The sequence below is a fragment of the Ptychodera flava genome, chromosome 5 (assembly GCF_041260155.1).
Source record: "Ptychodera flava strain L36383 chromosome 5, AS_Pfla_20210202, whole genome shotgun sequence".
Lineage (NCBI taxonomy): Eukaryota > Metazoa > Hemichordata > Enteropneusta > Ptychoderidae > Ptychodera > Ptychodera flava.
The window spans coordinates 31,199,106-31,226,986 of record NC_091932.1 but is presented as its reverse complement, the minus strand read 5'-3'; the positions used below and the strand labels follow the sequence as shown (position 1 = coordinate 31,226,986).

Below are 27,881 nucleotides of genomic sequence, written 5' to 3'. Positions count from 1 at the left end.
AAACATAATATTTTCATACGTCTAGCAATCTTCAGACTGTAAAATACTTGAAATTTAAGTAACAAATATTATTACTTTGTACTTTAAGTAATTAATGTTATCATTTATAACGCTTTGCTTTTGCCAATGAGCAATGTAATTTTCCTCTCTGTTTGTCGCATAAAATAACCCCATCTGGTTTTTGTACGGATTAGAAAAAATGCAAATTACCCTCAATGTTTCTTCCTGTACGTGATTAAAACATAAATAGTAATCCCAGCCTCGGGCAAACACAATAACTATTCATGTATGGCACCAGCTGTCGCACACAGTGGAAACAGCGTAAATCGGAAAATATCTCATCCGGGGACAGTAGTCAAACAAGGCACAGGAAATGATGTCATGTGTATGGTTGTTTGTGTATACGTACTCATAATGAATGCGGTACGTCAAATATTGCTGTACGTGTAGGGGAATTATTGTTGGACTGCGTTTGGTCCGGCGTAAAGAACGTAGGATGGTAAGCTGGTATTTCGTTTATTATCACGGAAAATTATCAATGGGATAAGTGTTGCCGCGCAAGCAATGTAGGTCATTTTCAACAGTGTGAAGTTCTTACGCCAGAAATTATTCGATTTAGTAAGGCACAGGTTGCTTACTTTCTATCGAACGCTAATGATACATACAACTTGTTTCACATCATAACCCGTATCTGTTTATCGTAACCGGGTGCATTATTACCAAATGAGAATCGTTTGCTAGGGTTTTTGCCGTCAATAATTCACAATAGGTCAGTCTGCAGTAGCATATCTTTTTATCTCCATGTGTAACCACAAATATTAATTTGTATGCAAATACTTCCACAGGCAGAGCGTAATATGAATACTCATGCCAGATGCGGCCTTTCTTTTGATTTTTTAACTGTATGGAAACATGGTATCGTAACGTGTATGTGTTGCATCCTACCGACTAATATAACAAATTGATGACGACTTTGCGAAATAACCCTAAAGAGAAGATTATTTTATTGTATATTCACCACTGTTTACACATTTTAGTTATATGTTTTATTTGACTGTACTGTGGATCACGTGACATAGACCATGTCACTGTAGAGACCAATAGTTCATAAGCTGACCAGCAAAGAATTAGCGGATGCGATTGTCGATGCGATCAAGAACATCAATTATAGAATTCATGTCTTTTTTAATGATACCCTTATAGACAAAATACATGCATGTATATTTAACCGATTTGCTAATTTTTATTTGCTACCATTTCACATAGGATGGGCCAGGTGGGGCCAAGCTTGGACAGGTAAATCGCAGATACGGCTGTGACGATATTTTCTCTGAGACATATATGCTGTCGGCAAGAATAATTGGATAACGACAACTCAAAATCGAGACCAATTTTTCGCTAAAAATGAGATTGACTTGGATTTTGAAATCTATCTTGCGGTACACATTTTCAATATTTCCGTTTATCTGCTTGGTGCATTATTACTTCGGTGCTGGTTTGACCGATGTCGGCTGTATTCCAAAGTTACCAAGAAGTGAGGTGGCCGCTGAAAAGGACGTTGACCCCTTCGTAGGTTGTCGGAAGGACTTCACGAAATGGCTGGCCGATTTCAAGATGGAAAATGCCGAGGATGACGTCAGTTCGTCGGAGGAGTTGCACGACAAATGTACTTGTCACAGATCGGCCTCGTACGGCCCCCTGGATAAAACCACTCTTCAAAGAAGACGTGAGATATTACTTTCGCAGGTAAAAGAACGGACAGAAACCGGTGAACCACTAGTCCGTTGTCCAGCTATGTCACCGATAAGTTTCATTGGTCGAGGGATCGCTGTGGAACCGTTAAAATCGGTGAAGATTCAAGGCCTGTCACTGCACCCTTCTGCAGCATTTCTCATGCATCCACATTCCTGGTACACCATTGGTTTCCACTCGACGAGATCACTTGGCTCGCTGAGCGTTGAGGTCAATGAGGCTTTCGACGACGAGGTCAAAGTTATCGGCCAGAACACGAAACTGCTGACCATAAATTCATCCCTACCAGTGGAGCAGATGAATCTGTTGCTTGGAAACGTTTCGTATCATAGTGAAAATTTCGACGCCGACGCACTTGAGGTGATCGAAGTGTCTTTCCTCCATTTCATCGCATCCATACATTTGCATATATTCAGAAAACCTTTCCCCAAACTATACGATATGGAAGATGACGCGGGTGATTTAAACAAACGAGTTACCATAGTGACGAAAACATTCATGAGATATGAATCGGTTAATAATTTAGTTGCCAGCGTCAATAAACACTATCCAAACTTGACAATTGTTGTCGTGGACGACAGTGAGCAAATAGAGCCAATCAGAGGACGGAACGTCAAACATTTCATCATGCCTTTTAAAGAGGGCTGGTTTGCCGGGAGAAATTTAGGACTTAGCCAGGTCGCTACGAAATATTTCTTCTACGTTGATGATGACATGGTTTTCACAGAGAATACAAACTTGGAAACATGACTTGATAGGATGGAGCGCCACCCTACTTTGGACCTTCTCGGCGCGAGGACAGAGGATGGGAATGGTAACCTTGACGACGGGCACTTCTCTCCGGCTATTTACATGCGTAACCATAGCGACAACGGGTACTGTCTCTACAGGCGCCATCCGCGGCATTACCACAACGTTCTGAATCTACCGAACTGCTACTACGCCGATGAAATCGGAAACATTTTCCTCGCTAAGACCGAGTCCGTCCGGAGGGTCGGTTTTGATCCGATGTTAGACAGGATCGGACACATCGAGTTCTACTTCGACGCGCTCGGCAAACTCCGGATTGCAGTGTGCGATGACGTCACGGTTTATCATGAGCGGGTTCGCTCGAGGGAATACGTCAAATATCGATACAACGACGGAGTCGGCGATAAGGAGGGTTACGAGCAACGGATTTTCTACTCCCTCTTCAAGAACAATTTAAAATGTATTGGGGGCTTGAAAACAGTGCCTTGAGCCAAGCAGACACGAGATATAGACACGCTATTGCTAGCTGACGCGACTCGAAATAATATCGTTAACTTTGAAATTCACAACTTGCGTGTCTGTTGGGGATTTTTTCACATTTACAAAACATTTGCTTTCAGCTGAAAAATGAAATACTAATATAATCGAAAATTTTTCGCTTTCATCAAGAAATAAATCTATTCATAAAGACCAAGATCATTGATCAAGAATATCTCTTGTGTTCTTTCCATGAACAACGCAATGAAACACTTACAACACTATAGATTTGCATTGTCTATCTCACACTGCGGTATGTAGTGACAAGAGGTTACAAGAAATTAAAAACATCACCCACAACCCATGTCATGTCTGAATAGCCAAGCAACAATGCATTTATTACAACCTTTTTCAGTAATAGAGCGCGAAGCCTCTGCAGTGAACTGCAATAAAACTGCTCACACTAATTATTTTCAGCTGTAGCCAGCTGGCAAAGTCGACAACATTGTATGTCCCATGCAGACAGTTTGTCTGGGGAAGTTGAAATAAAAAAGATTTGTACATGGACCAGTGCATGGTTATGTTACATTGTATCTTAATCTTGAACACAGGGTGCCAATCGTAAACTCTCATTTACAACTCGAGCCTCAGACAGAGCTAGTTTTGCCTTTGTACAAGCAGACTTTTTGGTCTTTATCAAGTAGCCTTGTTCAACACCAAAGTGGCCACGGCTACAGCTGAAACTAATTAGTGTAAGCAGTTTCATTGCAGTTCACTGCAGTGGCTTCGCGCTCTATTACTGAAAATGGTTGTAATGCTCTCCTGTATTAAGTTATACAACGTTTAACACAAAGTGTACGTGCTTACGGATATGTATGTATGTATGTATGTATGTATGTATGTATGTATGTATGTATGTATGTATGTATGTATGTATGTATGTATGTATGTATGTAGGTAGGTGTGTGTATGTATGTATGTATGTATGTATGTATGTATGTATGTATGTATGTATGTATGTATGTATGTATGAAGATGTATAAGTAGTCCACATTGACCGTAATCGTCATAGACCTATAATTGCTTTAGACTGTTAACTTTCGACAGTTAGGTCTGTTAGGTCCTAAATTAGAACATAACGATGAGGGAAGCTTGCATATATTGCGGTATTTTGATATCCAGTATGCTATCAGAAAGTCACGAGATCTGAAGAAATCCCCCTTCTGCCTAAGAATTCGACACTGCCATATATTTTGCCTCCATTTCTGATAGATGCAGACTACAGAATGTGTGTACGCAGACAGTAAACAAAAATGGTTCAGCACTGATGTTTGTTGGGTCTGGTCAGATACAACACTCCGCTATAATATGTAAATTTCTTCTATCGTATTAGAAAAATTCATGCAAATCACACAGCCCGCAGTCTCACTTCCAAAGCAGGCGGCGTATGAAAATTGCTATTTTTTGTCATTTGCGCGTATTTGCGAGTGTCGACATCATAACGTGCCTGGAATACGCTGGATATGACACCCTCTATTCTTAGGGTTGATGGACACTTTTCACAAGATTTGTATTCACACAGGCCCGGAAAAGTCGTCTACATCTAATCAGGGGACACGTCAACTCTTATTATCATTAGTAGGACGGTAAAGTCGTAAAAACATGACCATTGCTGATCGTTAGAATATGAGAATTGATGTTAAATGTTTTCAGCAGGAATCTGCGTAGACATTATTATGTGCTCAGAATTTGTTTCGTTAACACAGCCTGTGTTTGTCTTCTATTATTGCGGACAGTTTGTAAATCTACCCTCAATACGATATCGATTGGAACTGATTTCGGAGAATAGGATATTGTTGTAAATGATGATTTAATCGTAGACCCTAATGGTTTAATCATCAAATTTAAGCTAATCTACTTTTCCGTTTTGGCAATTGACTTATTTATATTGACAATTTGTAATATTGCAACTTTCAGCTGTAAGGCACCAAACTCTTTTGATAAATTTGAACAATTAAAAGATCCATTTCTCCCAAAGTAGTTCCAATCGCGTTACTCCAAGTCATCAGTAAAGATGTACCTAGCGGGAGATATTTTACTGGTTCGTGATTTTTCTTAAAATCTCTCGCCGACTTTATCGCTTACCAAAAAATCCGAGGAAATATATTTGTTTTTCTGGCCTCAATACACACTTTACAAAAGTGATCAATTTCTCAAAACTTGATTGCAGCAAACTGATACTAATACTGCATACTATATATATATAACATTACCCTAAAATTTGAATAAAATAGAACGTATGGTAGGAGCTGAATGCGATTCCATATTTGAATTATAATATTGGGGAAAGTGCATAAAACGTTGGGAAACGTTGTTGAATCTTATTGATTTGACACTTGAATGAAATAATACATAAATAAACTCGGCTCGGTTCCCTGCACACTTCCTGTTTCATAAGAGAATCGAATAACACGATTGGAACTCATTTGGGATGATTTGGATCTTCATATTTTTCAAATTTCTTCAAAGTGTTAGGTGCCCTATTGCTGAATGTTGCAATATTTACAAATTACTAGTGTGTAACTTAAAAAAGAAAAGCAGATGAGCTTTCATTTGCAGATTAAACCGACATTACTTCACCATCCAATTATCCCAAATTAGTTAAAATCGTCTTGAATGTACCAGAGGGAACAAAATCAGGTTTTATAGAATTCCCCATGCGACCAAAAAACGAAAGTACATGTAACTGTGAGGTTAATGAGTTACTTATTATATCCGTTTTTGACAAATGATATTTTTTTAACAATTAATTGCCATCGAGGGCTGCTAATCCCCTGAACAGCTGTGCACATCAGCTTGTATAGCGTCAATTTCTGGTCACCCGCCGGACGAGTGATCGTAGGTGCACAGATGTGATCACGTGACACCGGTAAATAACTGCCGCGGAGAGCTGTTTCCGCTCTGCTTTCCCGCCGGACGTGGCTGACGTTGAGGTGAGTATCAAGCATGTCTGTTTCAAAACAACATCCATTTCTCGTCAATTTCTGAATGACATCTCTCGCCGAAGTTGTAATTTGATCGGCGATGTTGTATTTGTCCCCAGTGTAGCGAAACCAAAATCCCAACTTAATCAGAAATGGTGGAATTTCGGCAGTGATTTCGGTGATTTGACAGTGTCAGCGCCCGCGCCTCGACATCACTAACCACGGGCTGTCATTATCTGACATGCAACATGCCGAATGCAATGATCACAAATGCAAACAAACCTTATTCAAATTTCATTGATAATTTTTTATAAAACATACATCTTTGCATCAACGTTACGGTTAAATTATAAAAAGCATGTATTTCTTGTGCGGTGAAAATGCGAATAGATCTTGCCAGAGTTTTACTTTCGTTTATTTCGAGTTAAGTACCATTGGTAATCCCAACCATAAAGTAAACATTTATTGTACGCATACCTTGCTTAAGAATGATTTCACATCATTTAGTTTGACTTTTTGTGCGTTCAGGATGCTAGGATCTAAATTTGATAACAATCTCATCAAGGACTAGCATAATTGTATCATGATACTTTTGTTTCGTATGACTAAATATCGATTTTTTGGGGGAGGGGCAAATATGCAATTCATGAGAAATGGTGCTACTGGAAAAAAAATCAAAATTTTGCAATTACACATAAAGGATTTATCATCCAGATATAGATACGAAAACGATGAAATAGATAGCTTGTGAGCGATTTTACTAAGGTGGCGACCGCGATGATCCTTTTTTCCAATCTGGCGTGCAAACTTTTTCCAGGAGTCAATTCAATTTCGCGTTGAACCTACGATGTGTTTAAAGAACATGTTGTGAAGGAAAATGTCTTGCGCCGCAATGTATACATCAAAAGTATCCAATAGACAACGGTTATTTTATTAAAACACGTGGTTTTCTTTTTTAATTAATGTAAATCAGGGAAAAGATGAATTCTTTACAAATGAGTATTCTGATTAATCATCGATACTTAAATATCCTCAGTGGTGTAAATCAGGCAAGGAGAACTGCCAATATTCCAATAGGGGACGTCAGACTTTGTCCGGCCGGATGGACGCAAAGTCTGTCAAATTGAATAAAACAATTAATCATTATGCTATTATGCAAATATTACACGGTCTACTAACACCTTGATTAGGGTCTTCTCCAGCTAGCTGTCTTGCCGCCCCAACCCCTGAAAAAATCCCAACAAAAACCTGTCATGTGATGCCAATTTCTTTACTTTCAGTCTGCTCCGACAAATCTGCCGGCAGTTATGGACGTAATTTTCACTGCAAAAGTCCAAACTTCTTAAAGTTTTGTGTATCGATTACAATTTTTTTTTTAATTTTACAGTGACTTTTCTTAAAAATGCGTAGTCGTCGATACTTTGACATCATTAACAACGAGTGTCAACGATCTCATAGTTCATGCAAGCTGTCGTCTGCAGTGATCCGATTTGACGTCACTGATAATTTGCATAAATCCGTGCGTCTACCGTTCAATGCACGTATTGTAAGAGCCCTAGTAAACAAGCCTTTCATGGGGCGCAAGGCCGTAGCATTAAGGCATAGTTCCCGCCCTATTGACTTATATAAAAAGTCGAACTCCACCAGATTATTCTCCCAACATTTGTGACGTCACAACTGCAAAAGCGTACTCTTTTGTGTCATGTAAGTAAGCTCATAAGTTTGGCACAAATGCACAAACAACTCGAATAATCGGCAAACCGCGAAAACGTAAAAGTACATCGACATAGTCCGTCGTTTATCTAACTACCAAGAACTGTATTCAAATTATAAAAAAAATTGTCAATGAATATAAAGTTTATCTGTGCGCAGGCGTGTGGAATTCAGTTTTTACCATTGGATTGCCCGTCCTCGGAGCTGGATACTAGACCTGCATTTCAATATTATTCTGGAATAATGTTTTAAATTGCTCGGTCGCCTTTATCATTCTAGAATTGTTTATTTTAGAAGTCTCATATGACAAGCAGAAGTTAGTTATTCATTTTGAATCGTTCACTGGTTCTTTCTGACACCCATTTCAACAAACCTGTCCTTATAGAACTTATATAGTTTTTTCAAATAGTAACTTCAAGTTAATTTTTACAAACTTTCGTCCCAAAGATCACGTTTCCATTTTTATTTTATATCTTTATTAATCAATTTTCTATGATTGAAGTTTGAATTACATCCTGGCAAAGAATTATTTATTCTTGGTCTTATTACAGTTAAATTGCGTAATCTAACATTATGTAAAACGCATTGGACGAACTCATATTTAGCTCTACACGATGCGTCACTGTTGCTTTTAAAACGTATAATTTACATTGTTGAAGTTAAGTTTATACGATCTTTGTTGCAATTTTACAAAGTATTTCCCACTTGAAGGAATTTCTTGTGTGTGGAGGGAATGTTGCTTGAGGTTTTGTTTCATAGCAAGTAGAGTGGATACCGAATACACAATTTATCCAATAGTCTCAATTTGAAATCTTGCATTTATATCACTCTGCACCGTATTGTAATGTTGGTTGCATTTTCCAGGTCGCCTTACGACAATGATGAAGGTCTACACGTTGCGTCTGAATACCTTGATCTTCTTCGTGTCTTTCATGACGATCTGGGGACTCATCTCACACTACCGTCAAATAACTGTCAATGAAAGATGCAGCCGTTCTCTAGAAAACTTGAACAGCGCCACCAGCCCCGTCGCGAGTTCGCCAGTTTCCAACAAACCGAGCGACTGCCGCCAGGCCTTCACCAAATTCGTGAACAAGGCCTGGGAAGAGAACGGGCTCTCGCTGAGGGAACTGCAGCAGCTGCAGGTCGACCTCAAGGAGCGGGAAGAAAGCGAGGAGTGCGAGTGCGACGGTGGTTTCTACGGTCCTCTGAAGACCAACGTGAAATATCGCCGGAAACGAGAATTAGAGAGACTTGAAAAAGAGCACTGGGACGAACAAGAACCTCTCGTTATGTGCAATGCTATGTCACCGATTGCCTATATCGGCAGTGGGCTTACAGTGGAACCGTTGGAGTCTGTGCCGCTCAGTGGGCTGAGCATTGTGGATATTCCGTCAATGCAAGGAAACCAGGAATACGTGATTGAATTTGTATCGCTGAAAAACCTCGGGGTGCTCAAAGTCGGCTTGGCGGGAAAGTTTGCGGAAAAAGTCGGTTTGACTGGACAGGAGTCTGGCCAGGTGAAGATATTCACGGACATGAACGTGTCAGATACAAACGATCTGTTGAAAAACGTCATTTATAGGAGTAAAGTGTACGACATCGACGCCAGAGATATCGTTGAAGTTCGCTTCAGGGGGTTTACGGTTCATTTGCATATTCACGTACGACGGAAACCGTTTCCGCGACTTTTTGACGTCAGAGAGGAGGATAACATCAACAAGAAGGTGACAGTCATCACGAAAACTTTCATGAGGTACGGCGCGTTGCGAGCGATGATAAACAGTGTGCATGAGTATTACCCGGGCATGACGATCATCGTCGCCGATGACAGCAAAGACATCGAGAGGGTCACAGACCCCAACGTCAAACAGTTCATAATGCCGTTCGCCGAGGGTTGGTTCGCGGGAAGGAATTTGGCGCTAAGCCAAGTCAGGACTCCGTACTTTTTCATTCTAGACGACGACATGGTGTTTACAAAGACCACGAAGCTGGAGAAATTGGTTGAAATATTGGAGGACCCAAATTTGAAAATCGACATCGCCAGCACGCGAGTAGAGAAAGAAGATGGAATCATGATGAAAACGCTTTTCACGACGTCCATCTACGAGAGAGGCTTCAGTCGAGATGGTCACTGCATAAATCGTGTCTACAACTCCAGGCACGGTTACTTGGAAGAGTACCCAGAATGCGAAATAGCAGACGAAATACCGAACGCGTTCATGGGTAGGACTCTTGAAGTGCGAAGTATTGGGTTTGACCCCATGTTAGAGCGAGTTGGTCACTACGAGTTTATGCTTGACGCACTTGGCAAGCTGCGCATCGTCTGCTGTAAGGACGTGCGCGTGCGGCATCTGCCGATCAGGACACCTGAGTATGAAAAGTATCGCTTTTCTGACGGTGTTGGAAACAGCAAGGGCTTCGGTGGGAGGGCGCTGTACTCCATTTACAAGAACAATCTGAAATGCATGTCGGGTATGCGACAGAAAGGCCCTCACTACTACAAGTAAACCAACTGAAAGCTCTTTTACCATGGGGCAAGTTTTATACCTTTTGCAAAAATTCTAGCCGGTTGCAGAAGACAACTGAAATAGCAAGCGAAGTGACGAGTCAGCTTTACTTTAAAAGTACACAAAATGCAGCATATTGTACCAAAATTACTGAAATCTACAATTGCCTTCTCCAATCAGTTTCTAAAACTGTTCAGATCAACCCATCAACCAAACATGTGGCTCGAATTTTCTCTCTCTCTCTCTCTCTCTCTCTCTCTCTCTCTCTCTCTCTCTCTCTCTCTCTCTCTCTCTCTCTCTCTCTCTCTCAGTTATCTCAGTGATCTTGTTAAACACATATTCTGGGCAAAGACCATGAACATTTTCCTCAATCTTTATTCGCATTTACTTAACCTTACATTACACACAGAATAATATTATCTGCAGGGCAATTCATTTGCGTTAACGTTCTAAATACATATTTACCGCTTCCATTTACCGTTTGCAACAGATGTGGACTCAGCGAGTGATCAACAGCTGTCGTGCAAATTATCTTTTCATCTGTTATTAGCTTTCGCAAAGCAGGGTGGTACTGCAGGTCGCTCCGTAGTGACGAAAACTGTCGCGAATGATACAAGTAAATCGGTGTATCGGACAGTTTAATTTTCAATTTCCTCTAAGATATATCTATTTCAGCGAACACATGTTGACCTTTAAGCAGTACTATATTTACATTTACAGAGTAAAATATTATATCAATGAGATCTTTTCAATAATATCTATGTTGACGGAAATCTGAAATCAATAGTTGAGGGCGTCCTAAAAAGTGTGAAATATCAGCATGTTAGGGTGTTATTGTGATTTCTTTCAATACCAGGGATGCCACTGAATACTCGAATTTGTTACCTAATATTTAGCAAGCCATACCCATCGAGATGCCATCGAGAAATCTAAGCAGCCGATTGGTACGATACTACGATACCATTTTAATTATTATGTCTATTCAAAACGTGATTGTTTCAGCGGTTGATATTAGAGTTTTAGAATTTACTATTCAGTATCGTTGTGCGTCTGCGCTTTATTTAGATTTTACTTATGTCGTTTTATTCAACTGCAACTTGAGAGTCAAGTCCATTGCCCCTATAGCAGGATGCCCAGGCTTTGTTTCTGGCTTTTACACTTTTACCAATTTCCCTTCACCCAGCTTCACGTCACATCCTTTGAAGTATCGCGGTCTAAGGTTACGAAAAGAGAAACCGGATTTAGAAAGATAACATCCATGACTTTAACCTGGACCCTAGTCTCCGCTTTTGGCCTTCGTCTACGCTCAGTCTGGCCTCGAGATCAACCTTTAGCGCCGTAGAATAAAAACAGCTCATTTGAATAGTCAAAGCAAGTTTCGATGCAAACATTGCCATTTTTCCTATCACGTCCAAGCATAGTCCCTGGTTTCCCCGTTGATGTATTCATACTCTATCTACTATGTAAACTGTAGCCTTGAATTCGAATTGTATTATACTAGCCAATTTAATTGTTTATACCAACTTTAAATGAAATTGTAATTACAAAAAAAGTATTGTAAATAAATAGATAACTACATAAATAAATAAATAAATAAATAAAATTTACTTATCATAGTGACTTAAAGGTGTTTGGTTTGTTATCGTCGTTTGGAAAGGACTATTTAAGGTATACTGTCACTTGTTCCAATTTGCCACAGTTACCATGGAAAGAGAATATCTAATCAATCACAGATTTTAAGCGGGTGGCCGCTTTTCAAAAACAGCGCCCTCACATGGGCATTTTGAATACCAAGGAACGCCCCTTTGACCATATATGGGCATACTTAGATTACAAGTGACTGTATACCTTTCAAGTAGTCAAACGAAATTTGTTTCACAAATGAACACATCTCAACGATTACAATGCGATACCACGTCATCGGAGTGGAGCGAAACGGGCATTGGTACACAATAAAGTGTAAATTATGTATATGTGTATCAAGCATTTGGTTAATTTACTCAATTACCATATACCTACCCACTAAGTCTACAGTGAACTACATATAATAGTGAATTAGATGTAAAAGTTAACCCGAACCACATTTCGTAAATGGAATAAATAAATGTACAAACTGCTTTCTCTCTTCTCTGTTTGCGTTACAAAATCGACACTTAAATATTGAGGCGGATAAATGAAAATATAGTGAATTTTCGCGTCTTCTTAAGCTCGAGTATTATTCATACGCAGTGTCGAATATCCAACACCATGTCGTTCATTTCATATTTACCTGGTGTTGTACATTGCGTAATGGGCATACAGTAAAATCATCACTAGTGATTTACGAGACAGTTAAAGTTTCCACACACATAGCTATTTTATCCCAATAGTGTAAATATGATGAAGTTAAGCTTGAGCAAAACTGATAAAAAATGTGGCCTACTTGCCAAGCAAAGCACACAAATAACCAGTAATGTCGAGTCCGGTGGTTACTAACCACGTGTTTACCAGCAATATATATATATATATATATGTGTATATACAGGAGCCACAAACTAGACTTAGCACGTGTTTGAAACTGATAAAATTCAGCTAAAGGCAACCAGGTGGTGTGAATTAAAGTCGTTATTTATTGTTCCACAAAAAAACTGTTGCCTTTCCAAGTTCTCGATCCTTATGCGAAAACAGTTTTTGCACAGTCTTCAGATACGGCACAGACGTGAAAGACTCTATTTACAATACATATAAAAATATTTGGTTCACCATGCCCATTAATTTTGCGGATAAATGAAAGCAGTTGAGTCGGCATTTTCATAATGCTTTTCCTAAATGTTTAACGTTTCTCTCAAAATAAAATCTATTACGCACGTGCATACGTACATACATACATACATACATACATACATACATACATACATACATACATACATACATACATACATACATACATACATACACACATACATACATACATACATACATACATACATACATACATACATACATACATACATACATACATACATACATACATACATACATAATACATACAACATACATACAACATACATACATACATACATACATACATACATACATACATACATACATACATACATACATACATACACACACACATACATACATACATACATAATACATACAACATACATACAACATACATACATACATACATACATACATACATACATACATACATACATACATACACACACACACACACATACATACATACATACATACATACATACATACATACATACATACATACATACATACATACATACATACATACATACATACATACATACATACATACATACATACATCCACCAACACATCCACCCACCCAATCCCTCCGCCAAACCACCCATTCATCCATCCATCTATCCACACAAACAAACAAACAAACAAGGACGCACACTGGAATTACGCTTTCATATGTGGAGGTACATATGTACACACATGTACTAACATGAATTAGCAGTGCAATTCCTTTAACTGTGTTCGTTTTCAAAATGTCAGAGTAAGAATTCTACGGTGTGCAAATTCCTTTATTACAGCAGGGAATATCTGTTGTCATGGTTTTAATGTAATGAGTAGATTGACAATATAAAGTACGTATTATTAAAACATATATGGTGTAATAAAGACAACATCTTTTCTTAAATATTCCATCACCAGATTTTATGAAAATACAAAGTTTAAAGGACAGATCATAGAAACGAATGTTAGAATGACGTCATGGAGAGTTCTTAAAGCCACACTATCCTAAAAATTTGACATTTTTCGCCAGACAAAAGACAAAGAAAATTATGAACCTAATTTTAATTTATTTTGCCTTTGTACTCCATACATTGCCACTCTGTTCACGTGACCCCTGACATTCAGTGATGGTAATGAAATAAAAAGTTTAAAGTTCCGGTAGATATAAAGGAAAATGAAGGCAACTCCACACATCGGCTCTACCAAGATTGTTTAGTATTACGATAGGTGAATAAAATATAAAGGAAAATGAGGGCAACACCACACATCGGCTCTACCAAGATTGTTTAGTATTACGATACAGTGAATAAAATATAAAGGAAAATGAGGGCAACACCACACATCGGCTCTACCAAGATTGTTTAGTATTACGATATGGTGAATAAAATATAAAGGAAAATGAGGGCAACACCACACATCGGTCCCCGGTAAACCGGTTTGTTGATTGAGTGATTCGTCTTAACGGTGTTTCGGAACCAAAAATGGGGTTCCTTCATCAGTCGCTCTCTTGTTTTGTATCCCATCCGCTTGGTTGTGTAATGAAGTCATCTTCGTCCTCGAGGAGGAGAAGCCAGATTCGTTAATGAGAGAGTTAGCCACTATATTGACTGACTCTAAATTTTGAAGCATCAAGTATCATACTATTTGAAGTTATGAAACAATACAGACACTTTTTGAAGGTGTTTCGGACCTACTCATAAAAATAATGAGACTAAAAAAGACATCAGTAGAATGTAGACACTTCGTATGACCGGTTGGCTCGCAGCTGACACCGTTGTAGGCTTCGGTATTGGCTCAAAGTCCTGATGAATGAACTTACTGTGGAGCCCAAAGGGCATGACCTCGGGTGAAATGACCCGACCGAGCTCTGTGAAAGTGGCAGCATCCAGCACAACGGCCATCCCTGAAACGAATCCCAAATGAGAACAACTTACACAAAATAAGTCAAGAAATAAACGATAAGCACGTTGATGTATCTTCATAGTGGCAATTTTAATTAAGTTAGAATACGCCTCGGGGACAGATATTTGGACTCTCAAACTTTTACAATTCTTTTCTATGCTACCCCTTGTTTGGGCCCATTTTAAAGCTGTTGGTGTTTTATAAAAAATTTCACCGTCTTATTTTTTCAAAAATCGAAAAAAAAGTTAATACAGGGATGGTGGCCATTTTGCATTTCAAATCTCGGTAAATATTTTGTAATTTGTTTCTCCAGTACTTAACTCTGCACGGTTCTGAAACAGAATGGTTGGAAGAAGATTTCTTGAGAAATGTTTGAGCAAAGGCTTGTGTCTTTCATTTTCGAGGCGTATACTACCTTAATTTGTTCCAAGAACGTGATATTATAACTGTAGTTTCTGGTAATTGATAAACAGGAAACTTGAAATGTTCAACGACACTTCTGATACAAGTGACGTTAGTAGGTCCTATGTAGACTTGCCCCAGGTCTTTCGGAATATAAATATCGAAACAGAGTAAACTGAAAAAATTAAACTTCAACTGACTGTTTTGATATGCAGTGATGTGATCGCGAAATCGAAGCAATTTATACTCTGGCAGGCTTTTGCGTAGACAGCCAGTAACTCCTGTTGAGAAATGCTAAGAGACTAGGGCCAGTCTAGAGCCTATGCAAAATATTGAAATCAAAGGTTTTCAGCTCAGAAAAGCTAAGGAAGAATATCTGTACTTGTAATTTTGATAATATATTCATTTATTTGTTCCATAAAACAGGTACATGGTTTTTTCTTCTCCCAAAAAGTATGATGGTCGAGTAATAAGTATCAGCTTTGCAAAAACAGCGTATGGTGTAAAAAACACTATAATATTTTATTGTTGACAAATGAAATATAGTGGCTTGTCTAGATAAACTTCAGTTGATGACAGTAACTTTGCATATTGCATGCATACAAACTGTTGTCAGTTTCATTTCAACATGTTTTTGTTTGTTTTTTGTTTTGTTTGGTAAAATAAAGTTTATTTTACCAACAGAACCCACTGAAATAGTATCAGCCAATGGAAGTTTTAATAATGGCTGTATATATGTGATGCCGTTTTTTGAACAAAATGAAACGCACAAACGCTCATTTCTCTCGTTGCACCGTGTCGCTCAGCCGCGGCAACGAGGTGCAAATAGAGAAATGTGTACTAAATCCGGTCTCATTGGTAGGTTTAGAGGTCTAAAAATGTGCAGGGATACAAATTAATGAGGTATAATTCCTTACCTTTCTCGGCATTTGAATCCAAGACATTGGCAATAACAACACCGTCGTCTTCGGATGTCGAGCCAGGTTTGGGCACAAAGATTGGTTCGCCGGGTAGTAGACCATCGTATGGCCCCCAGTACACGGATTCGCCTGTGTCTACATTTAACTGCAAAAAGTACACGAACCATCGTCAAAAATAGAGTCAAATTCCTCATGTTTGTCCTCGTTATGTCACCAATGTGATGGCTTGCATTTTATGCCTCTATTGCTGTTGTAAAAAAACACATTATTGACTATTTGGATGTCGTGCACTTTTTGGGGAAGGTTAACATTTAGGGATAGGCCATAAAATTGTTTGAGGGAAGGGGGAGATTATCAATCCGAACGAAAATTTGTAGGGTAGGATATCTTTAAAATGTTGTCTTGCTTCATTTGCGAAAAAAAGATATTCACAAAATTGAAAAATACACGTTCAAATTTAGAAATCTGGGATAAAGTTTGCATGCTTCTTAATCCAACATATTTATTACTCAAATTCTTGGTGATTCTGGATATGTGTAGCACGACTATGGCTTCGCAGATCTAGTACGTCACCCTAATACTCAGATATATGAACTGTGACCTTTCACCTCACCTGTATCAAGACATTAGGTAGAGGATCAAATCCAACCATGTAGGCATACTTGTAGGGCTTCGCATTGTGATATTGGTAGTTCACGGTGGAAAACTCCACTAGCTCATGATCACGTGATGAGAAGAGCTCGATTCTCTCTTCAAGGGACCAATCAGACATGTCCACGACGAATCTCTCCACCTTCGTCCTCTTACCACGCTACAGAGAAAATAAATCTTAAACACAGAAGAGGCGCACACAACACATATCACAAGATACTGAATATACCTCATCCGCAGTCTGTTTTCTGATTCGTCAAATTGATTGTCACGTAGGATGCGTTCTTTTTGTGCTGATCCACGTAAACAACGTTATCACGCATCAGTTGTCGGAACTGTTGTCTGCCAGACATTAGTTCCGATAACTGATGCCCGCCACCTTAAAAGATGACATTTGCGCATGCGCGAAAGGGGAATATAAACAAAGATGTCGTCTACGACAGAGCGAAACAATGGTCGAGAAATTTCTCGGTTTATCCGACTTTTTGAAGAAGAATTGAATGCTTTTGTTCTGTGTATGGTAAGTTTTCACGCGTGAATGTGAATGAGGTGTGTTATAAAACACATATTGACCTCGGGAAACACTGTTTTTGTGGGTTGACTCACAGTCCCTTTTTTATTTTTACTTTAAAAGTGTTTAACAAAGAATATACAAGAACACTCCCCCCCCTCTCTGTCTGTCTCTCTCTCTCTCTCTCTCTCTCTCTCTCTCTCTCTCTCTCTCTCTCTACCAATGGCAACTTAGCTAAAACAATGTGACAAACATAATACCCAAAGAGATCGTCATCCTGGTTTGGGCCTGGTTGTGCTTACGGTAGTATGCGCCTCGAAAGTGAAAGACTTAAACCTTTGCTCAAACTTTCAGCCATTCTTTTTCAAAATCAGGAATAAAAATCACTGAGAGGTCACCGTGCAAATTTTGGTACAAAAAAAAAATTATTGATATTTTAATTTTTAAATGGCCGCCATAATAATTTTTTTGATTTTCGAAACACAAAGACAGTGAAAAGTTTTCTTACGCCAAGAGCTTTAAAATCGGCTCCCCACGAGTGGTAGCTCCGAAAAATATTGTGAGAGTTGGAGAGTCCGAATATCTGTCCCCGAGGCGCATTCTACCTTAGTACATAAATTTTAACTCACAGGTCCTGCCATCAGTTCATCTACATACATATGCCAGTAGATGTCCTCTGGATAGGTCAACATGTCCAGATACATTTTGCCGTCGAGTTCATAGGAGTTCAACTGTGCGAAGACACAAAACAACGAGCAAAGTCATTAGTACGATTAAACGTAGCTGTGGATCAATAGCTTTGATGTTTTACAACTTTTAACCCCTTCAAAAATTTCAAAATTAGCCCGTAAAATGCGGAAATCCTGCCTGAAAACACTACAGCTATGGACTCTCAGCTAGATCATGTGAGACTATACACACTGAAAACGGAACACAGCAAATTTCTACCGTTGGCGGCGTGGTGATGTACATGTAGTTCAGTACATCTGATCCCCAGTTCCTGTACAGTTACCTCGTGCACCTCTCGTTGTAGCAAATAGACTGTTGTACACTACAAAAGTAACGATTGCCAGATACAACGACAAAATATCTTGACTGAACGCTCACGTTTGCTTTGGATGTGTTGGATAAATAGCTGCGCTGTGATCCTTTCCTTATACATCTTATTCTAATACTAGGGATCTATGTTAAGTAAATCCCGCTGAGATTATTGTTGGATTGTGTAGCTGTGGGATGCGTTGATAGGCACTGTACGGTGTGGATAAGAATCCGATTGAGAGTTCACTGCATTGATCGCATTCACTGAACTTGCGCAGATTACACTAAACATTTGAGGACAAGTTTGCATTTTGATGATTCATTATATTGGTTCTGAAGATTGGGCCTACATCAGTCACTGGTACTCTTGTAATTGCTCTGGGCACCAGAGTTCAAGGCTCAGAAAAGATAGTTGTCATAAGAATGAGATGTATACTAAGACATCTTGTGCATAAGCAATGGGTTCATAATTACCTGGTGAGTTATGAAAAGGCCATCAGGGGTTGAAAACTCTCCGACGACCTGATTGGTGGATCTACTGATGATGACGAACCTGGTTGGCTTGGTCTCAGAAAACTGGAAATTGCCAAGAAAAAATGGCATTGCCGGCTCAAGAGGACTAGGCACTACAGAAGCATAAGAATGTGGTAAATATTATCATTATTCAAGGTATATTGCGCCAGGCTCCTCGGGGACAGATGTGCGCACTCTCAGTTTTCAATTCTTTGCATGTCTACCGCTTCGGGAGACTAATTTCAAAGCTCTTGGAGTTAAAATAAAATTCACCGTCTTAGCTTTGAGGTTTTTTTGAAAATTGAACATTTCATTCCCCCCCCCCCCCCGAAAAATTAAACACAGGGATGGCGGCCATTTTGAATTTAAAATATCGAATTTGGTCAGAGGATTGTTGAAAGTTTCGTCGGCGCATACTGCCTTAAATTAGCACTTCCTCTCACATTGACTTTTCGTTTGAAGTGAGATCACAGGAAGGCTAGAATATAAATTTGTTCCTATATTTACTGGTCACAATCCTTGCCAGAACATGATCTAAGAAGTTGCCAGGACTAAGGTTAGAAACTGAGTTAATAGGTAGAGTTCTCAACCGCCCCTTCCCATCTTGTGCAATCTGTTTTTGAGATAATCTTCACTCGTGCCAAACTGCAAGCATAAAGCCTAAAAGATCATCTCCTACGCCTTATACGTAGACTAAAATGCGTGGAGCTGTCCTCTCGTCATACCCCGACATATTGGAAAATGAACAAAATTTGTGACTTTACCACTTTGACGTGGACCGTGATACAATATGGGTGTGTACTAAAATGCATTCTTTTTTCAGCTATCATATATAACTCATACAAATATTTTGTCGTTAGGTAAAAAGTCGCCACATAAAACTTTGAGTAATTTCATATGGACAATGGTAAATGATTCAAATGATTACGTCATAATACTTACCCAAAATGCTGCATACGTTGATCAGATACGCTGAAATCGGCATGACGAAATAGTTCTGCGTCATGGGAAATGAGTGCATATAGCCCCCTCTAGTGTTCAGATCGGGATAGGAGTCGTTCAGTCGGCACAGGTTCAGATCAAATGGTCCCGCTTCATGAAACGATGCTATAGGGATACGTTCATCATCGACGATTTTGTACAGAAATCGCCTAAGAAGTTGATGTAAGACGTAAAGATTATTTTAATTGTTGTCAGGGTATCGAACGTTTTACTCATCCTTTGTACTGTTCTTCCCGCTAGAAAATATCTAATGGTGCTATGAAACATTGAGCAGTGTCAAGTTAATTAGGCGTTCATTTGCATATTTAATGAAATTTGTAATTTGTGATATTACTCCAAAATTACAGCATTAAATTTGATGAAACCACAGACCCTCGAGGGTCTATGATGAAACGTGCTACATATGTTGATCTGATAGATATCTAATTGTCCCATGAAGCATTGAGCAGTGTCAGGTTAATAAACAGCTCATTTGCATATTAAATTAAGAGTTGTAATTAGTGATTTTCCTCTGAGAGTACTGTGCGAAAGTTGATAAAACCTGCCACATATGATATAACAGGATATCTGATTGTTCTGTGAAGTGTACTACTATTAATGAACCTGTTGTAAACACGTGAGCACATTCAGTTCACGTCTGGTTAGTTTTATTTGCATAGGCATAACATTTGCATAAAGATAGGCCCGGGACGTCGTCCAGTTGAAGGCTTTATCATGCAGCCATTGAACCATGAGGTGTCGTAAAACAGTACCTTTTAGAAGCACATAGTCACAGGAATGGGAATGCAACATGATAAAACCGTCAATTATATAGGCAAATCGATATGTGTGTGTTTTGTAAGCACTTACTCGCCAACCTTTTGGAATTTTGAGTGGACCCAAAACAAAGAATTTACTTAGTTCGGCTTACTTTCATGTTTTTTCTTCCTGACGTTCTCGTCTCATTTGGTGAGCGTAGAAATGGCAAATATTTTACTGAAGTTTTGTTTCAAGATTCGCGAGAGGTACAGAAACATAGGGCAGAGACTAGAGATTAGCGTAGCGTGTAGGAGGATATTTCCCGGAAGAATATATGCCGTTACGATTGTACTCACGTAGCATTTACACTGGTAATATCGCTGACGTCATACATCACCGTTGATCCATAGACTGTCACCCCATCTTCATCGGTTTGCTCGTGGGCGGGGGTGCTCAAACTGACCATATAAGACGGCAAGCCCAGATTCGTATCCTTGAACGGATAAAGTCCCTTAGACTCGAGCGTATCCAGTGTGAACCAAAGGCCTGATGACAAAAAAATAAGATTATAATCAATAAAACCGTACAGATTAATTTGCTGTGCTTTTCTGATACAACTCGGGTGAGGAGAGACTGTCACACAATGTATTGATGACCTTAAAGTAAATACTTTGACGCACATACATACATACATACATACATACATACATACATACATACATACATACATACATACATACATACATACATGCATACATACATACATACATAGTTTCACATTCACACACACATATGTGCTTGCGTGCGTGCGTGAGCGCACACATGCCTATATGAACGCAGGTGAGACTATTAGGTAAGAAAAGTAACATCAATACATTTAATTTGTAAATATGTTTAAAGTATTTGTGCTATGTTGTTGTATAGAGGTGAGAAATAAATATTCATCTCTTATGACTTGTTGTTGCTGTTGTTGTTGTTGTTGTTGTTGTTGTTGTTGTTCTTATTGTTGTTGCTGCTGCTGTATTTTATTTATTTAAGTGTCCTATGTGGACTTATCCACCATTTAAATAAATTACGATGAAGTGTTTTCTTTTGCATTATCCAGCCCGCTTGGCTTATAAGGCAAGTTAATAAAGCACACAAGCGACAGTATACCACGAGATTTTGACCAGTTCACGACGTGTTACATGAACGAGCGATAACAAGTGCACATATGTAGTGAACTGGTCAAAATCGAGTGGTATACCGTCGCTTGGTGTGATTTAGTGCTATTAATATCATAAAAGTAGATTGAAATTCTGGCATAGAACGTTAGAAAAGGATGTTGCTCTGGTTGAAAGCTCGTGCGTGTGCCAACCGTGGTATATCGCTAATATACCACGGTTCCTTTCACGTCTCGACGAATCAGATCGCTGTATTTGTGCCATCAATATACTGGTATGATATAATAATAATTATATCATACCAGTATATTGATGGCGCAAATACATCGATCTGATTGGTAGAGACGCGATACGAACCGTGGTATATTGGTGATATACAACGGCTGGCATACGCGCGAGCTCTCAGCTTGAGCAAAACTCCATTTATGACGTTCTACGCCAGAATTTCAATATACTGTTATGATATAATAGCTATTAATCACACCCAGCGAAGGTATACCACTCGACATATATGCACTCGCTATCGCTCGTGCATATGTAAGTCGTGAACTGGTCAAAATCTCGTGGTATACCATCGCTGGGTGTGCTTTATTGCTTAAATATCACACTAAAGAAAAAAAGGATACATTATTTGCAAATTGTGCTTTTCCTTGTAAAAATGCCCTATAAATGTAGTCTGCTACATCATTACAGAATTTTGTCATACATATGTCATATTTCTATAATTTTTCTCAACTGCTGTAAATTTACTTTCTAGAAAGTCGCTTAAGGAATATTTGAGCAATTGCCGTAAATTTACCTTCTTAAAAATCGCATGGGCGTGAGATTATGTCCCGAATATCTTTAAAAATTGGCGCGAAGATACATTTTCACAATTCTTTGTTCTAATTAAATGGTATCGCCATTCAGGAACCCGTGTAGTATGAATTCTTATGATTATTCATAGATGCCCTTGTGTACAAAGTTGGACAATAGAAAGACGCTGGTAGGGTGCTTTTCATACTTTCACGGCTAGGATCTTAAACAATAGTGTTACGTGGGCAAACTGATAACTTGTACATTGTTTCTTTTCAAAAGTTGGTAGAACTCAAAGTTATATTTATTGTACTTTCTAAGACGATTGAGCCGACAAAGAACCGTAAATGTATAAATTGAGTTTACTTTCGTGATTGAGGGCTGGGATTCACTCGAGATTCTGATTTACACAGAGACACAGCTCTCACGGAGGCCTACGGTCTCGAGAGAGACACTTTCACCTAGGCCTAGGGTCGGCCGTGATAGGCCGTTCCCGCACGGCACCACAGTCAATAAACCTGGTCAAGTTCCACACCGTACACCTGTTGTCGCCGTATTACTACGTAGCCGCACCTCTGCCTTTATTTTATATTATGACACATACATACATAATTTTGACTAATGTTTGTTGTGTTCACCTACCGGAAAGAGTTTCTGACATAGCCTGTACGTTGTCGCCTATCTTCCAAAAAGCCACGTTAGGATTAATGTTCGCATAGTCGTTAAAAATCGACCATTTCGAGAGCTGCTGTTGGTGCTGGTGGTGATAAAATCATGGAGAAAAAAAATGTTTGGGGTGACAGGTCATTAGTCCCTGTGACGTTTGTAGCGGAAAAATAGCTCTCAAACTGTTTGCTTTTTTTGCAAATTTTCTTTGCAAACTTTGGAAACAAAAATCCATCGTAATTTTCAAATTCATATGGCACAGATTAAGTCTCTCTCTCTCTCTCTCTCTCTCTCTCTCTCTCTCTCTCAAATCTCTCTCTTCTCTCTCTCTCTCTCTCTCTCTCTCTCTCTCTCTCTCTCTCTCTCTCTCATCTATCTTAAAAATTTCAACACAGAGATTTGATTTGCCGATTTGTTTTACATTAAATCTGTTGCACCAAATAAGTCATTTCTTTAGGGTTGAACATTTATCTCTAAAGGTTTTTCACCATCAATATTGCAAGTATTTGGTGATAAACAAGGACGACACATCCATAGAGGACGGACGAACATACTGACAAGTCGGTGCAGCTCGAGCAATTCGGAACTCGCCCTCGAGCCTTGGGTTCTGACTGTGGGTAAATCATATGGTTCATGCCTATTCTTTGGCATTTTCCCTCACATGTGTCGTCGGTATTCTAATGACAGAAGGCACGAGGGACTGTAGACAGTTTAGATTGCGTTCAAAAAAAATTGGTGAAGGAGGGGCTGGAGGAATTCAGGGGGATTCGAAAATTCTGGGGGTAGCCGAGGGGAGACTTGATAGTTTTGCTCTGCCTATAGGGGGACCTGAAAATATTTTGGTTCCCAACATTTTGATGTCGTCCAAAGGTTCTAATGTTAGCAATAACTAAACAAAATCTAAAAGGTTTTTGGTGAATTTTATGACTTTAATCTCGTTAAAAAATCTAGAAATATATGAATGCCATTCAAATTTTCGTAAAAACAACAAGTTGGCCTGGTAACGGGCATGAGCTGCAACTGTTGATAATTTTTTCAATATTTCTATGCAATGTATCAAATACAGTTTCTTGGTATCTCTCTACAGCATGCTGGAAAACACAATATTCAGTTTGTCAACAAAGGACTAGAGAGGACTAGGAGACTTAACAGTTACCATGGATTTTTGAATTTCGACATATGAGAACAAGAGAATAATCAAATAGTAGGGGAAAAAAATGGGGTCGCCATGCTTGATTTTATACGATGAAGAGTCAGTTTTTCTCAAATCACTTAAAATCAATATATTCATGCAGTGAATGAAATTTTCTCATCTCATCGTACAACAATGCAAAAGTAAACTTTTGAACAGTAAGACTCTAATTTAAATTAAAAAAAACGCGTGACTAAATGGAACTATTTATTTTTTACCAAATTCACAATTATTACACCCTTAAATTTTTGAGATTAAAACATTTATTTGATGGGATATTTAAATGTTCCAGTATTGTCAATTTTGTAAAACATTATTTTATAAGTAGCATCTAAGTTGCATACGTCTTGCACTTTCGAAAAAAAAAATATCGGTAGGTCACTGTTCTCAGTTTTTCACACTTTGGTAAAATGTAGCCAGGATTTCATAATTTCCATACTTTCTCATGATTGTTATTTTGTGTGCTGTTCAGCTGATGTCATTCACCTGGCCAGAGTTGGATAAACACAAGTCGGCTTGGACTGAAAAATCCAAAAGTCTACTGATTCATTTAAAAATGAATCAATTTAAGATCTTGCCTTAGGAACACATGTATGGCTCTACAACCTGTTGAAAAGAGGTAGTTTCGAACATTTGCGTGCAGAAGTACGCGATACATGTTTATTTTCAATCGCAATTCCTCCAGCCCCCTCCCCACCATTTTTGAACGCGGCCTTATTGATAAACTTCATACTTGAAATCTAACTCAAACAGAAATTCACTTAACGTTAAAACCTACCATCGGACTGTAGGTCGTTCCCCATGCGACCTTGGACTTGTCCATGTCCCTGCTGTAGTAATCAAATATCTTGTACGGCTGCGTCACGTAGAATCTGGTTTAAATTTACATAAATAGAAATAGAAGCGTCAAATTTGTTAGTCATGCACTTTGCAAGTGAATGACCTAAAATTTTGCTCGAACTTTCCCAAATGAAACTTTGAGCTATACACTTACCAAATCAATAATAAAACTAAGGGGTCACCATGCAAAGTTTGTGCTAGAGAAACAAATTTCCTGACATTTACCGAAAACTGAAATTCAAAATGGCCACCATCCCTGTGTTAACTTTACGGGGGAAAATATAATTTTCTATTTTCGAAAAACGAAGCATTTCTTACTTCAAGAGCTTTAAAATGTGTCTCACAAGTGGTAGATCAGAAAAGAATTGTAAAACTTTGGGAGTCCGAATATGTGTCCCCGATGTGCATTCACCTTAAAACTAAATGACTTCTATGATGAGAAACGGTCATAATTTTGGTATTTTTGAAACAGGCCAACTGGAAATGAGTAGTCTAAAATATGATATTTTTCATGATTATTCAAAATAATAAACCAAAATTAAGAAATATTGGTATCACACAACCGAGTTAGTATTTCATCAGGATTGAGATTCCTTTCTGCAGAGCAGCACTCGATAAAATCGCCGTATGTGTATGAGTTATGTATGACATAGCAGCAGAAAATCAGAAACTTAGGAAAGAAATAAAGCCAAGTTTTTGTCAACTTTCTTGATGATAGGACAACATTCGACATCATATTGAACATTTATAATTCTCTGGGAACTACTTCATGAAACGTGACCTCTCGGTGACCTACGACGGCGTGAGGAGATTGACCTCAACGAGGTTCAAAGGAGCGGTCAGTGTCGCTTTACCTTGTTGAAAATTCTGCATGTCCGCTGTTGAATTTGAACGAAGCAACTGTGCCGAGACCATCGAACGTGTGGGTCAACTTGCCTCCTTCCTCGGTGTTGTCATGGTTACCAAAGGAACCAGCTGTCTGACGTATATAGTAACCTATCAATGTATAAAAATTATGAAAATATTAAGCTTCAGCGAGTGTCACGTGACACCTGATGGAGAAAAAGAAATTTTTAAACTAGTGCTAACATAAGACAAAGAAACCAAAGCTGCAAAGAAAGGCCGGTGGTATAAATCTTTATCGGCAATACATATCGCAGTCAAACGTATTAAAATGAAATAAACCATAGCAAGAAGAACCCTGTGCTGACACCCCTACCCCAACCCCCACCCCTGGGGACGGACTTTTATGCTTCCCCTATGTTGGGACCTGGTTACAGCTGTTATTTTAACACTACCTAGAGGTGCCTCTATTTGAAGGGGTAATCTTCAAACAACAACAGCAACAACGTAGCTGGCTTGATTCTGTGAATGGTTCACCGAAGCAAAAATAATAGATAACCCCGTCTCCACGTGTTGTTCACAAAAGTTTTGAATCGCCAACTTTCTTGGCCCTTACTGCTTTATCTCTATTCTGTTCATGGGACAATCTCTAGGAAACCTCTTCCCACTCCCTTACAAAGGAAAGCACTGCAAAATCCCCTTTATCATTGCCTTGTCCCGTTGCCATGTGTCCGCGGAGTCGAGGACACAATTATTCGGTAAATGTTAGGCCTTTTAGTCTCTATACTTCATCGTGATTGTGTGCGGTGGAAATGTTTTCATTCTTTAGTCGCTATTGCAGACTTCATGGTTCTAGCACAATTACACTAACGGTGCAAATAATGCAACATCCAACGAAATTCTCAAATGAGCTGAGGTCAATACTTGGTACTTGCACAGAACACAAAATCAGGTACGCTGGTCTTGTGTACACATCAAATAAGCGCTGGACTTATGTACACAGAACAAGGGCAAGGAGGTCATCACCAATTCTACAGACTGATCGATAATGATTAACGTGTCTTAATTCTCAGCTCTATGCTTGTCTCCGAGGAATTTCCCCTTCAGAAACTTGATGAACAATATATCTGGCGCCTCACACGTAATTTTTCTCAGTTCTTAATTTTTTGTCATGATTATGCACTGTACTTTTCTCCTCTCAGATGTTAAGGATAAACCATGTGTTTGCTTCCACAGATACATCAAATAGTTTCACGGCAACTTACCCGAGATCCATTCAGGGATGTCGCCCTGGACTTCGGCTTCTCCGTAGGGGTGTTCCCGCCCAATTGAGCCGAAGAATGTGTCATTTATGTTCTCCGGAACTTCCCAACTCGTACCCATGGCGATAACAGCCAGCAGTAGAATCAACTTCGCGTAATACATCATGTCTACTGGAAAAAAATCAAAGCCCCGTTTCATTAAAATCATTTTTTTACATACAAATGTAACGCCCCTCCCTGTAGAGATTATATCTTGAAGCGTCCCTCACGTGGCCAAGGCGTGTGAAGTTCATTGACTCAGATCGTACGAGAAGCAGATAAGAGATAGTGTGATAGTTTAATTAATTATTGGTTAAGATTTCAATGAGAACAATCGAGAATGGGATATTTCATGGTGTGATCTTATTTAATCTTAAGAAACAATCAAAGACTTGGCGGGAAAATTACCACGTGATCACTTTTGTAATTATGTAAGTTTGAAGATGTATTTA

At 38.9% G+C, this 27,881-nt stretch overlaps 4 protein-coding genes across 5 annotated transcripts; 3 read left to right on the top strand and 1 right to left on the bottom strand.

The window, feature by feature from the left end:
• Positions 1-368: 368 nt before the first annotated feature.
• LOC139133506 (beta-1,4 N-acetylgalactosaminyltransferase 1-like) lies at positions 369-3,211 on the top strand. Of its 2 annotated transcripts, none has more exons than XM_070700144.1 (2): positions 369-499; positions 1,267-3,211. In XM_070700144.1, exon 2 carries the CDS (start codon positions 1,405-1,407, stop codon positions 2,500-2,502), a length of 1,098 nt encoding a protein of 365 aa, XP_070556245.1. In that variant the 5' UTR covers positions 369-499; positions 1,267-1,404; the 3' UTR covers positions 2,503-3,211. The 2 variants fall into 2 exon arrangements, with proteins under 2 accessions (XP_070556245.1, XP_070556246.1); XM_070700145.1 differs by having other exon boundaries at positions 409-566; positions 1,267-3,207.
• LOC139133647 (beta-1,4 N-acetylgalactosaminyltransferase 1-like) lies at positions 2,512-2,991 on the top strand. The gene has a single exon (XM_070700396.1). The coding sequence runs from the start codon at positions 2,512-2,514 to the stop codon at positions 2,989-2,991; it is 480 nt and encodes a 159-aa protein (XP_070556497.1).
• Positions 3,212-5,905: 2,694 nt separating the features above from the next.
• LOC139133505 (beta-1,4 N-acetylgalactosaminyltransferase 1-like) lies at positions 5,906-11,798 on the top strand. The gene is made up of 2 exons (XM_070700143.1): positions 5,906-5,972; positions 8,541-11,798. The coding sequence occupies exon 2, from the start codon at positions 8,555-8,557 to the stop codon at positions 10,184-10,186; it is 1,632 nt and encodes a 543-aa protein (XP_070556244.1). The 5' UTR covers positions 5,906-5,972; positions 8,541-8,554; the 3' UTR covers positions 10,187-11,798.
• A 2,788-nt stretch (positions 11,799-14,586) lies between these two features.
• LOC139133504 (beta,beta-carotene 15,15'-dioxygenase-like) lies at positions 14,587-27,556 on the bottom strand. Its single transcript, XM_070700142.1, has 11 exons — positions 27,394-27,556; positions 26,140-26,281; positions 25,224-25,317; positions 23,230-23,344; positions 20,986-21,175; positions 19,832-20,040; positions 18,851-19,002; positions 17,968-18,069; positions 16,790-16,987; positions 16,174-16,321; positions 14,587-14,855 (listed from the first exon to the last, which is right to left on the bottom strand). Exons 1-11 carry the CDS (start codon positions 27,554-27,556, stop codon positions 14,647-14,649), a joined length of 1,722 nt encoding a protein of 573 aa, XP_070556243.1. The 3' UTR covers positions 14,587-14,646.
• Positions 27,557-27,881: the final 325 nt, after the last annotated feature.

What these genes read in the sequence shown, in the direction of transcription:
- LOC139133504 (XM_070700142.1), bottom strand. Translation starts at nt 27,556, where the DNA reads ATGATGTATTACGCGAAGTTGATTCTACTGCTGGCTGTTATCGCCATG. An exon ending in CATGCAGAATTTTCAACAAG is followed by an intron (nt 25,318 to 26,139) that starts GTAAAGCGACAC and finishes AATTTAAACCAG; the next exon opens with ATTCTACGTGACGCAGCCGT. An exon ending in GGATTCAAATGCCGAGAAAG is followed by an intron (nt 14,856 to 16,173) that starts GTAAGGAATTAT and finishes GATTCGTTTCAG; the next exon opens with GGATGGCCGTTGTGCTGGAT.
- LOC139133505 (XM_070700143.1), top strand. Translation starts at nt 8,555, where the DNA reads ATGATGAAGGTCTACACGTTGCGTCTGAATACCTTGATCTTCTTCGTG.
- LOC139133647 (XM_070700396.1), top strand. Translation starts at nt 2,512, where the DNA reads ATGGAGCGCCACCCTACTTTGGACCTTCTCGGCGCGAGGACAGAGGAT.
- LOC139133506 (XM_070700144.1), top strand. Translation starts at nt 1,405, where the DNA reads ATGAGATTGACTTGGATTTTGAAATCTATCTTGCGGTACACATTTTCA.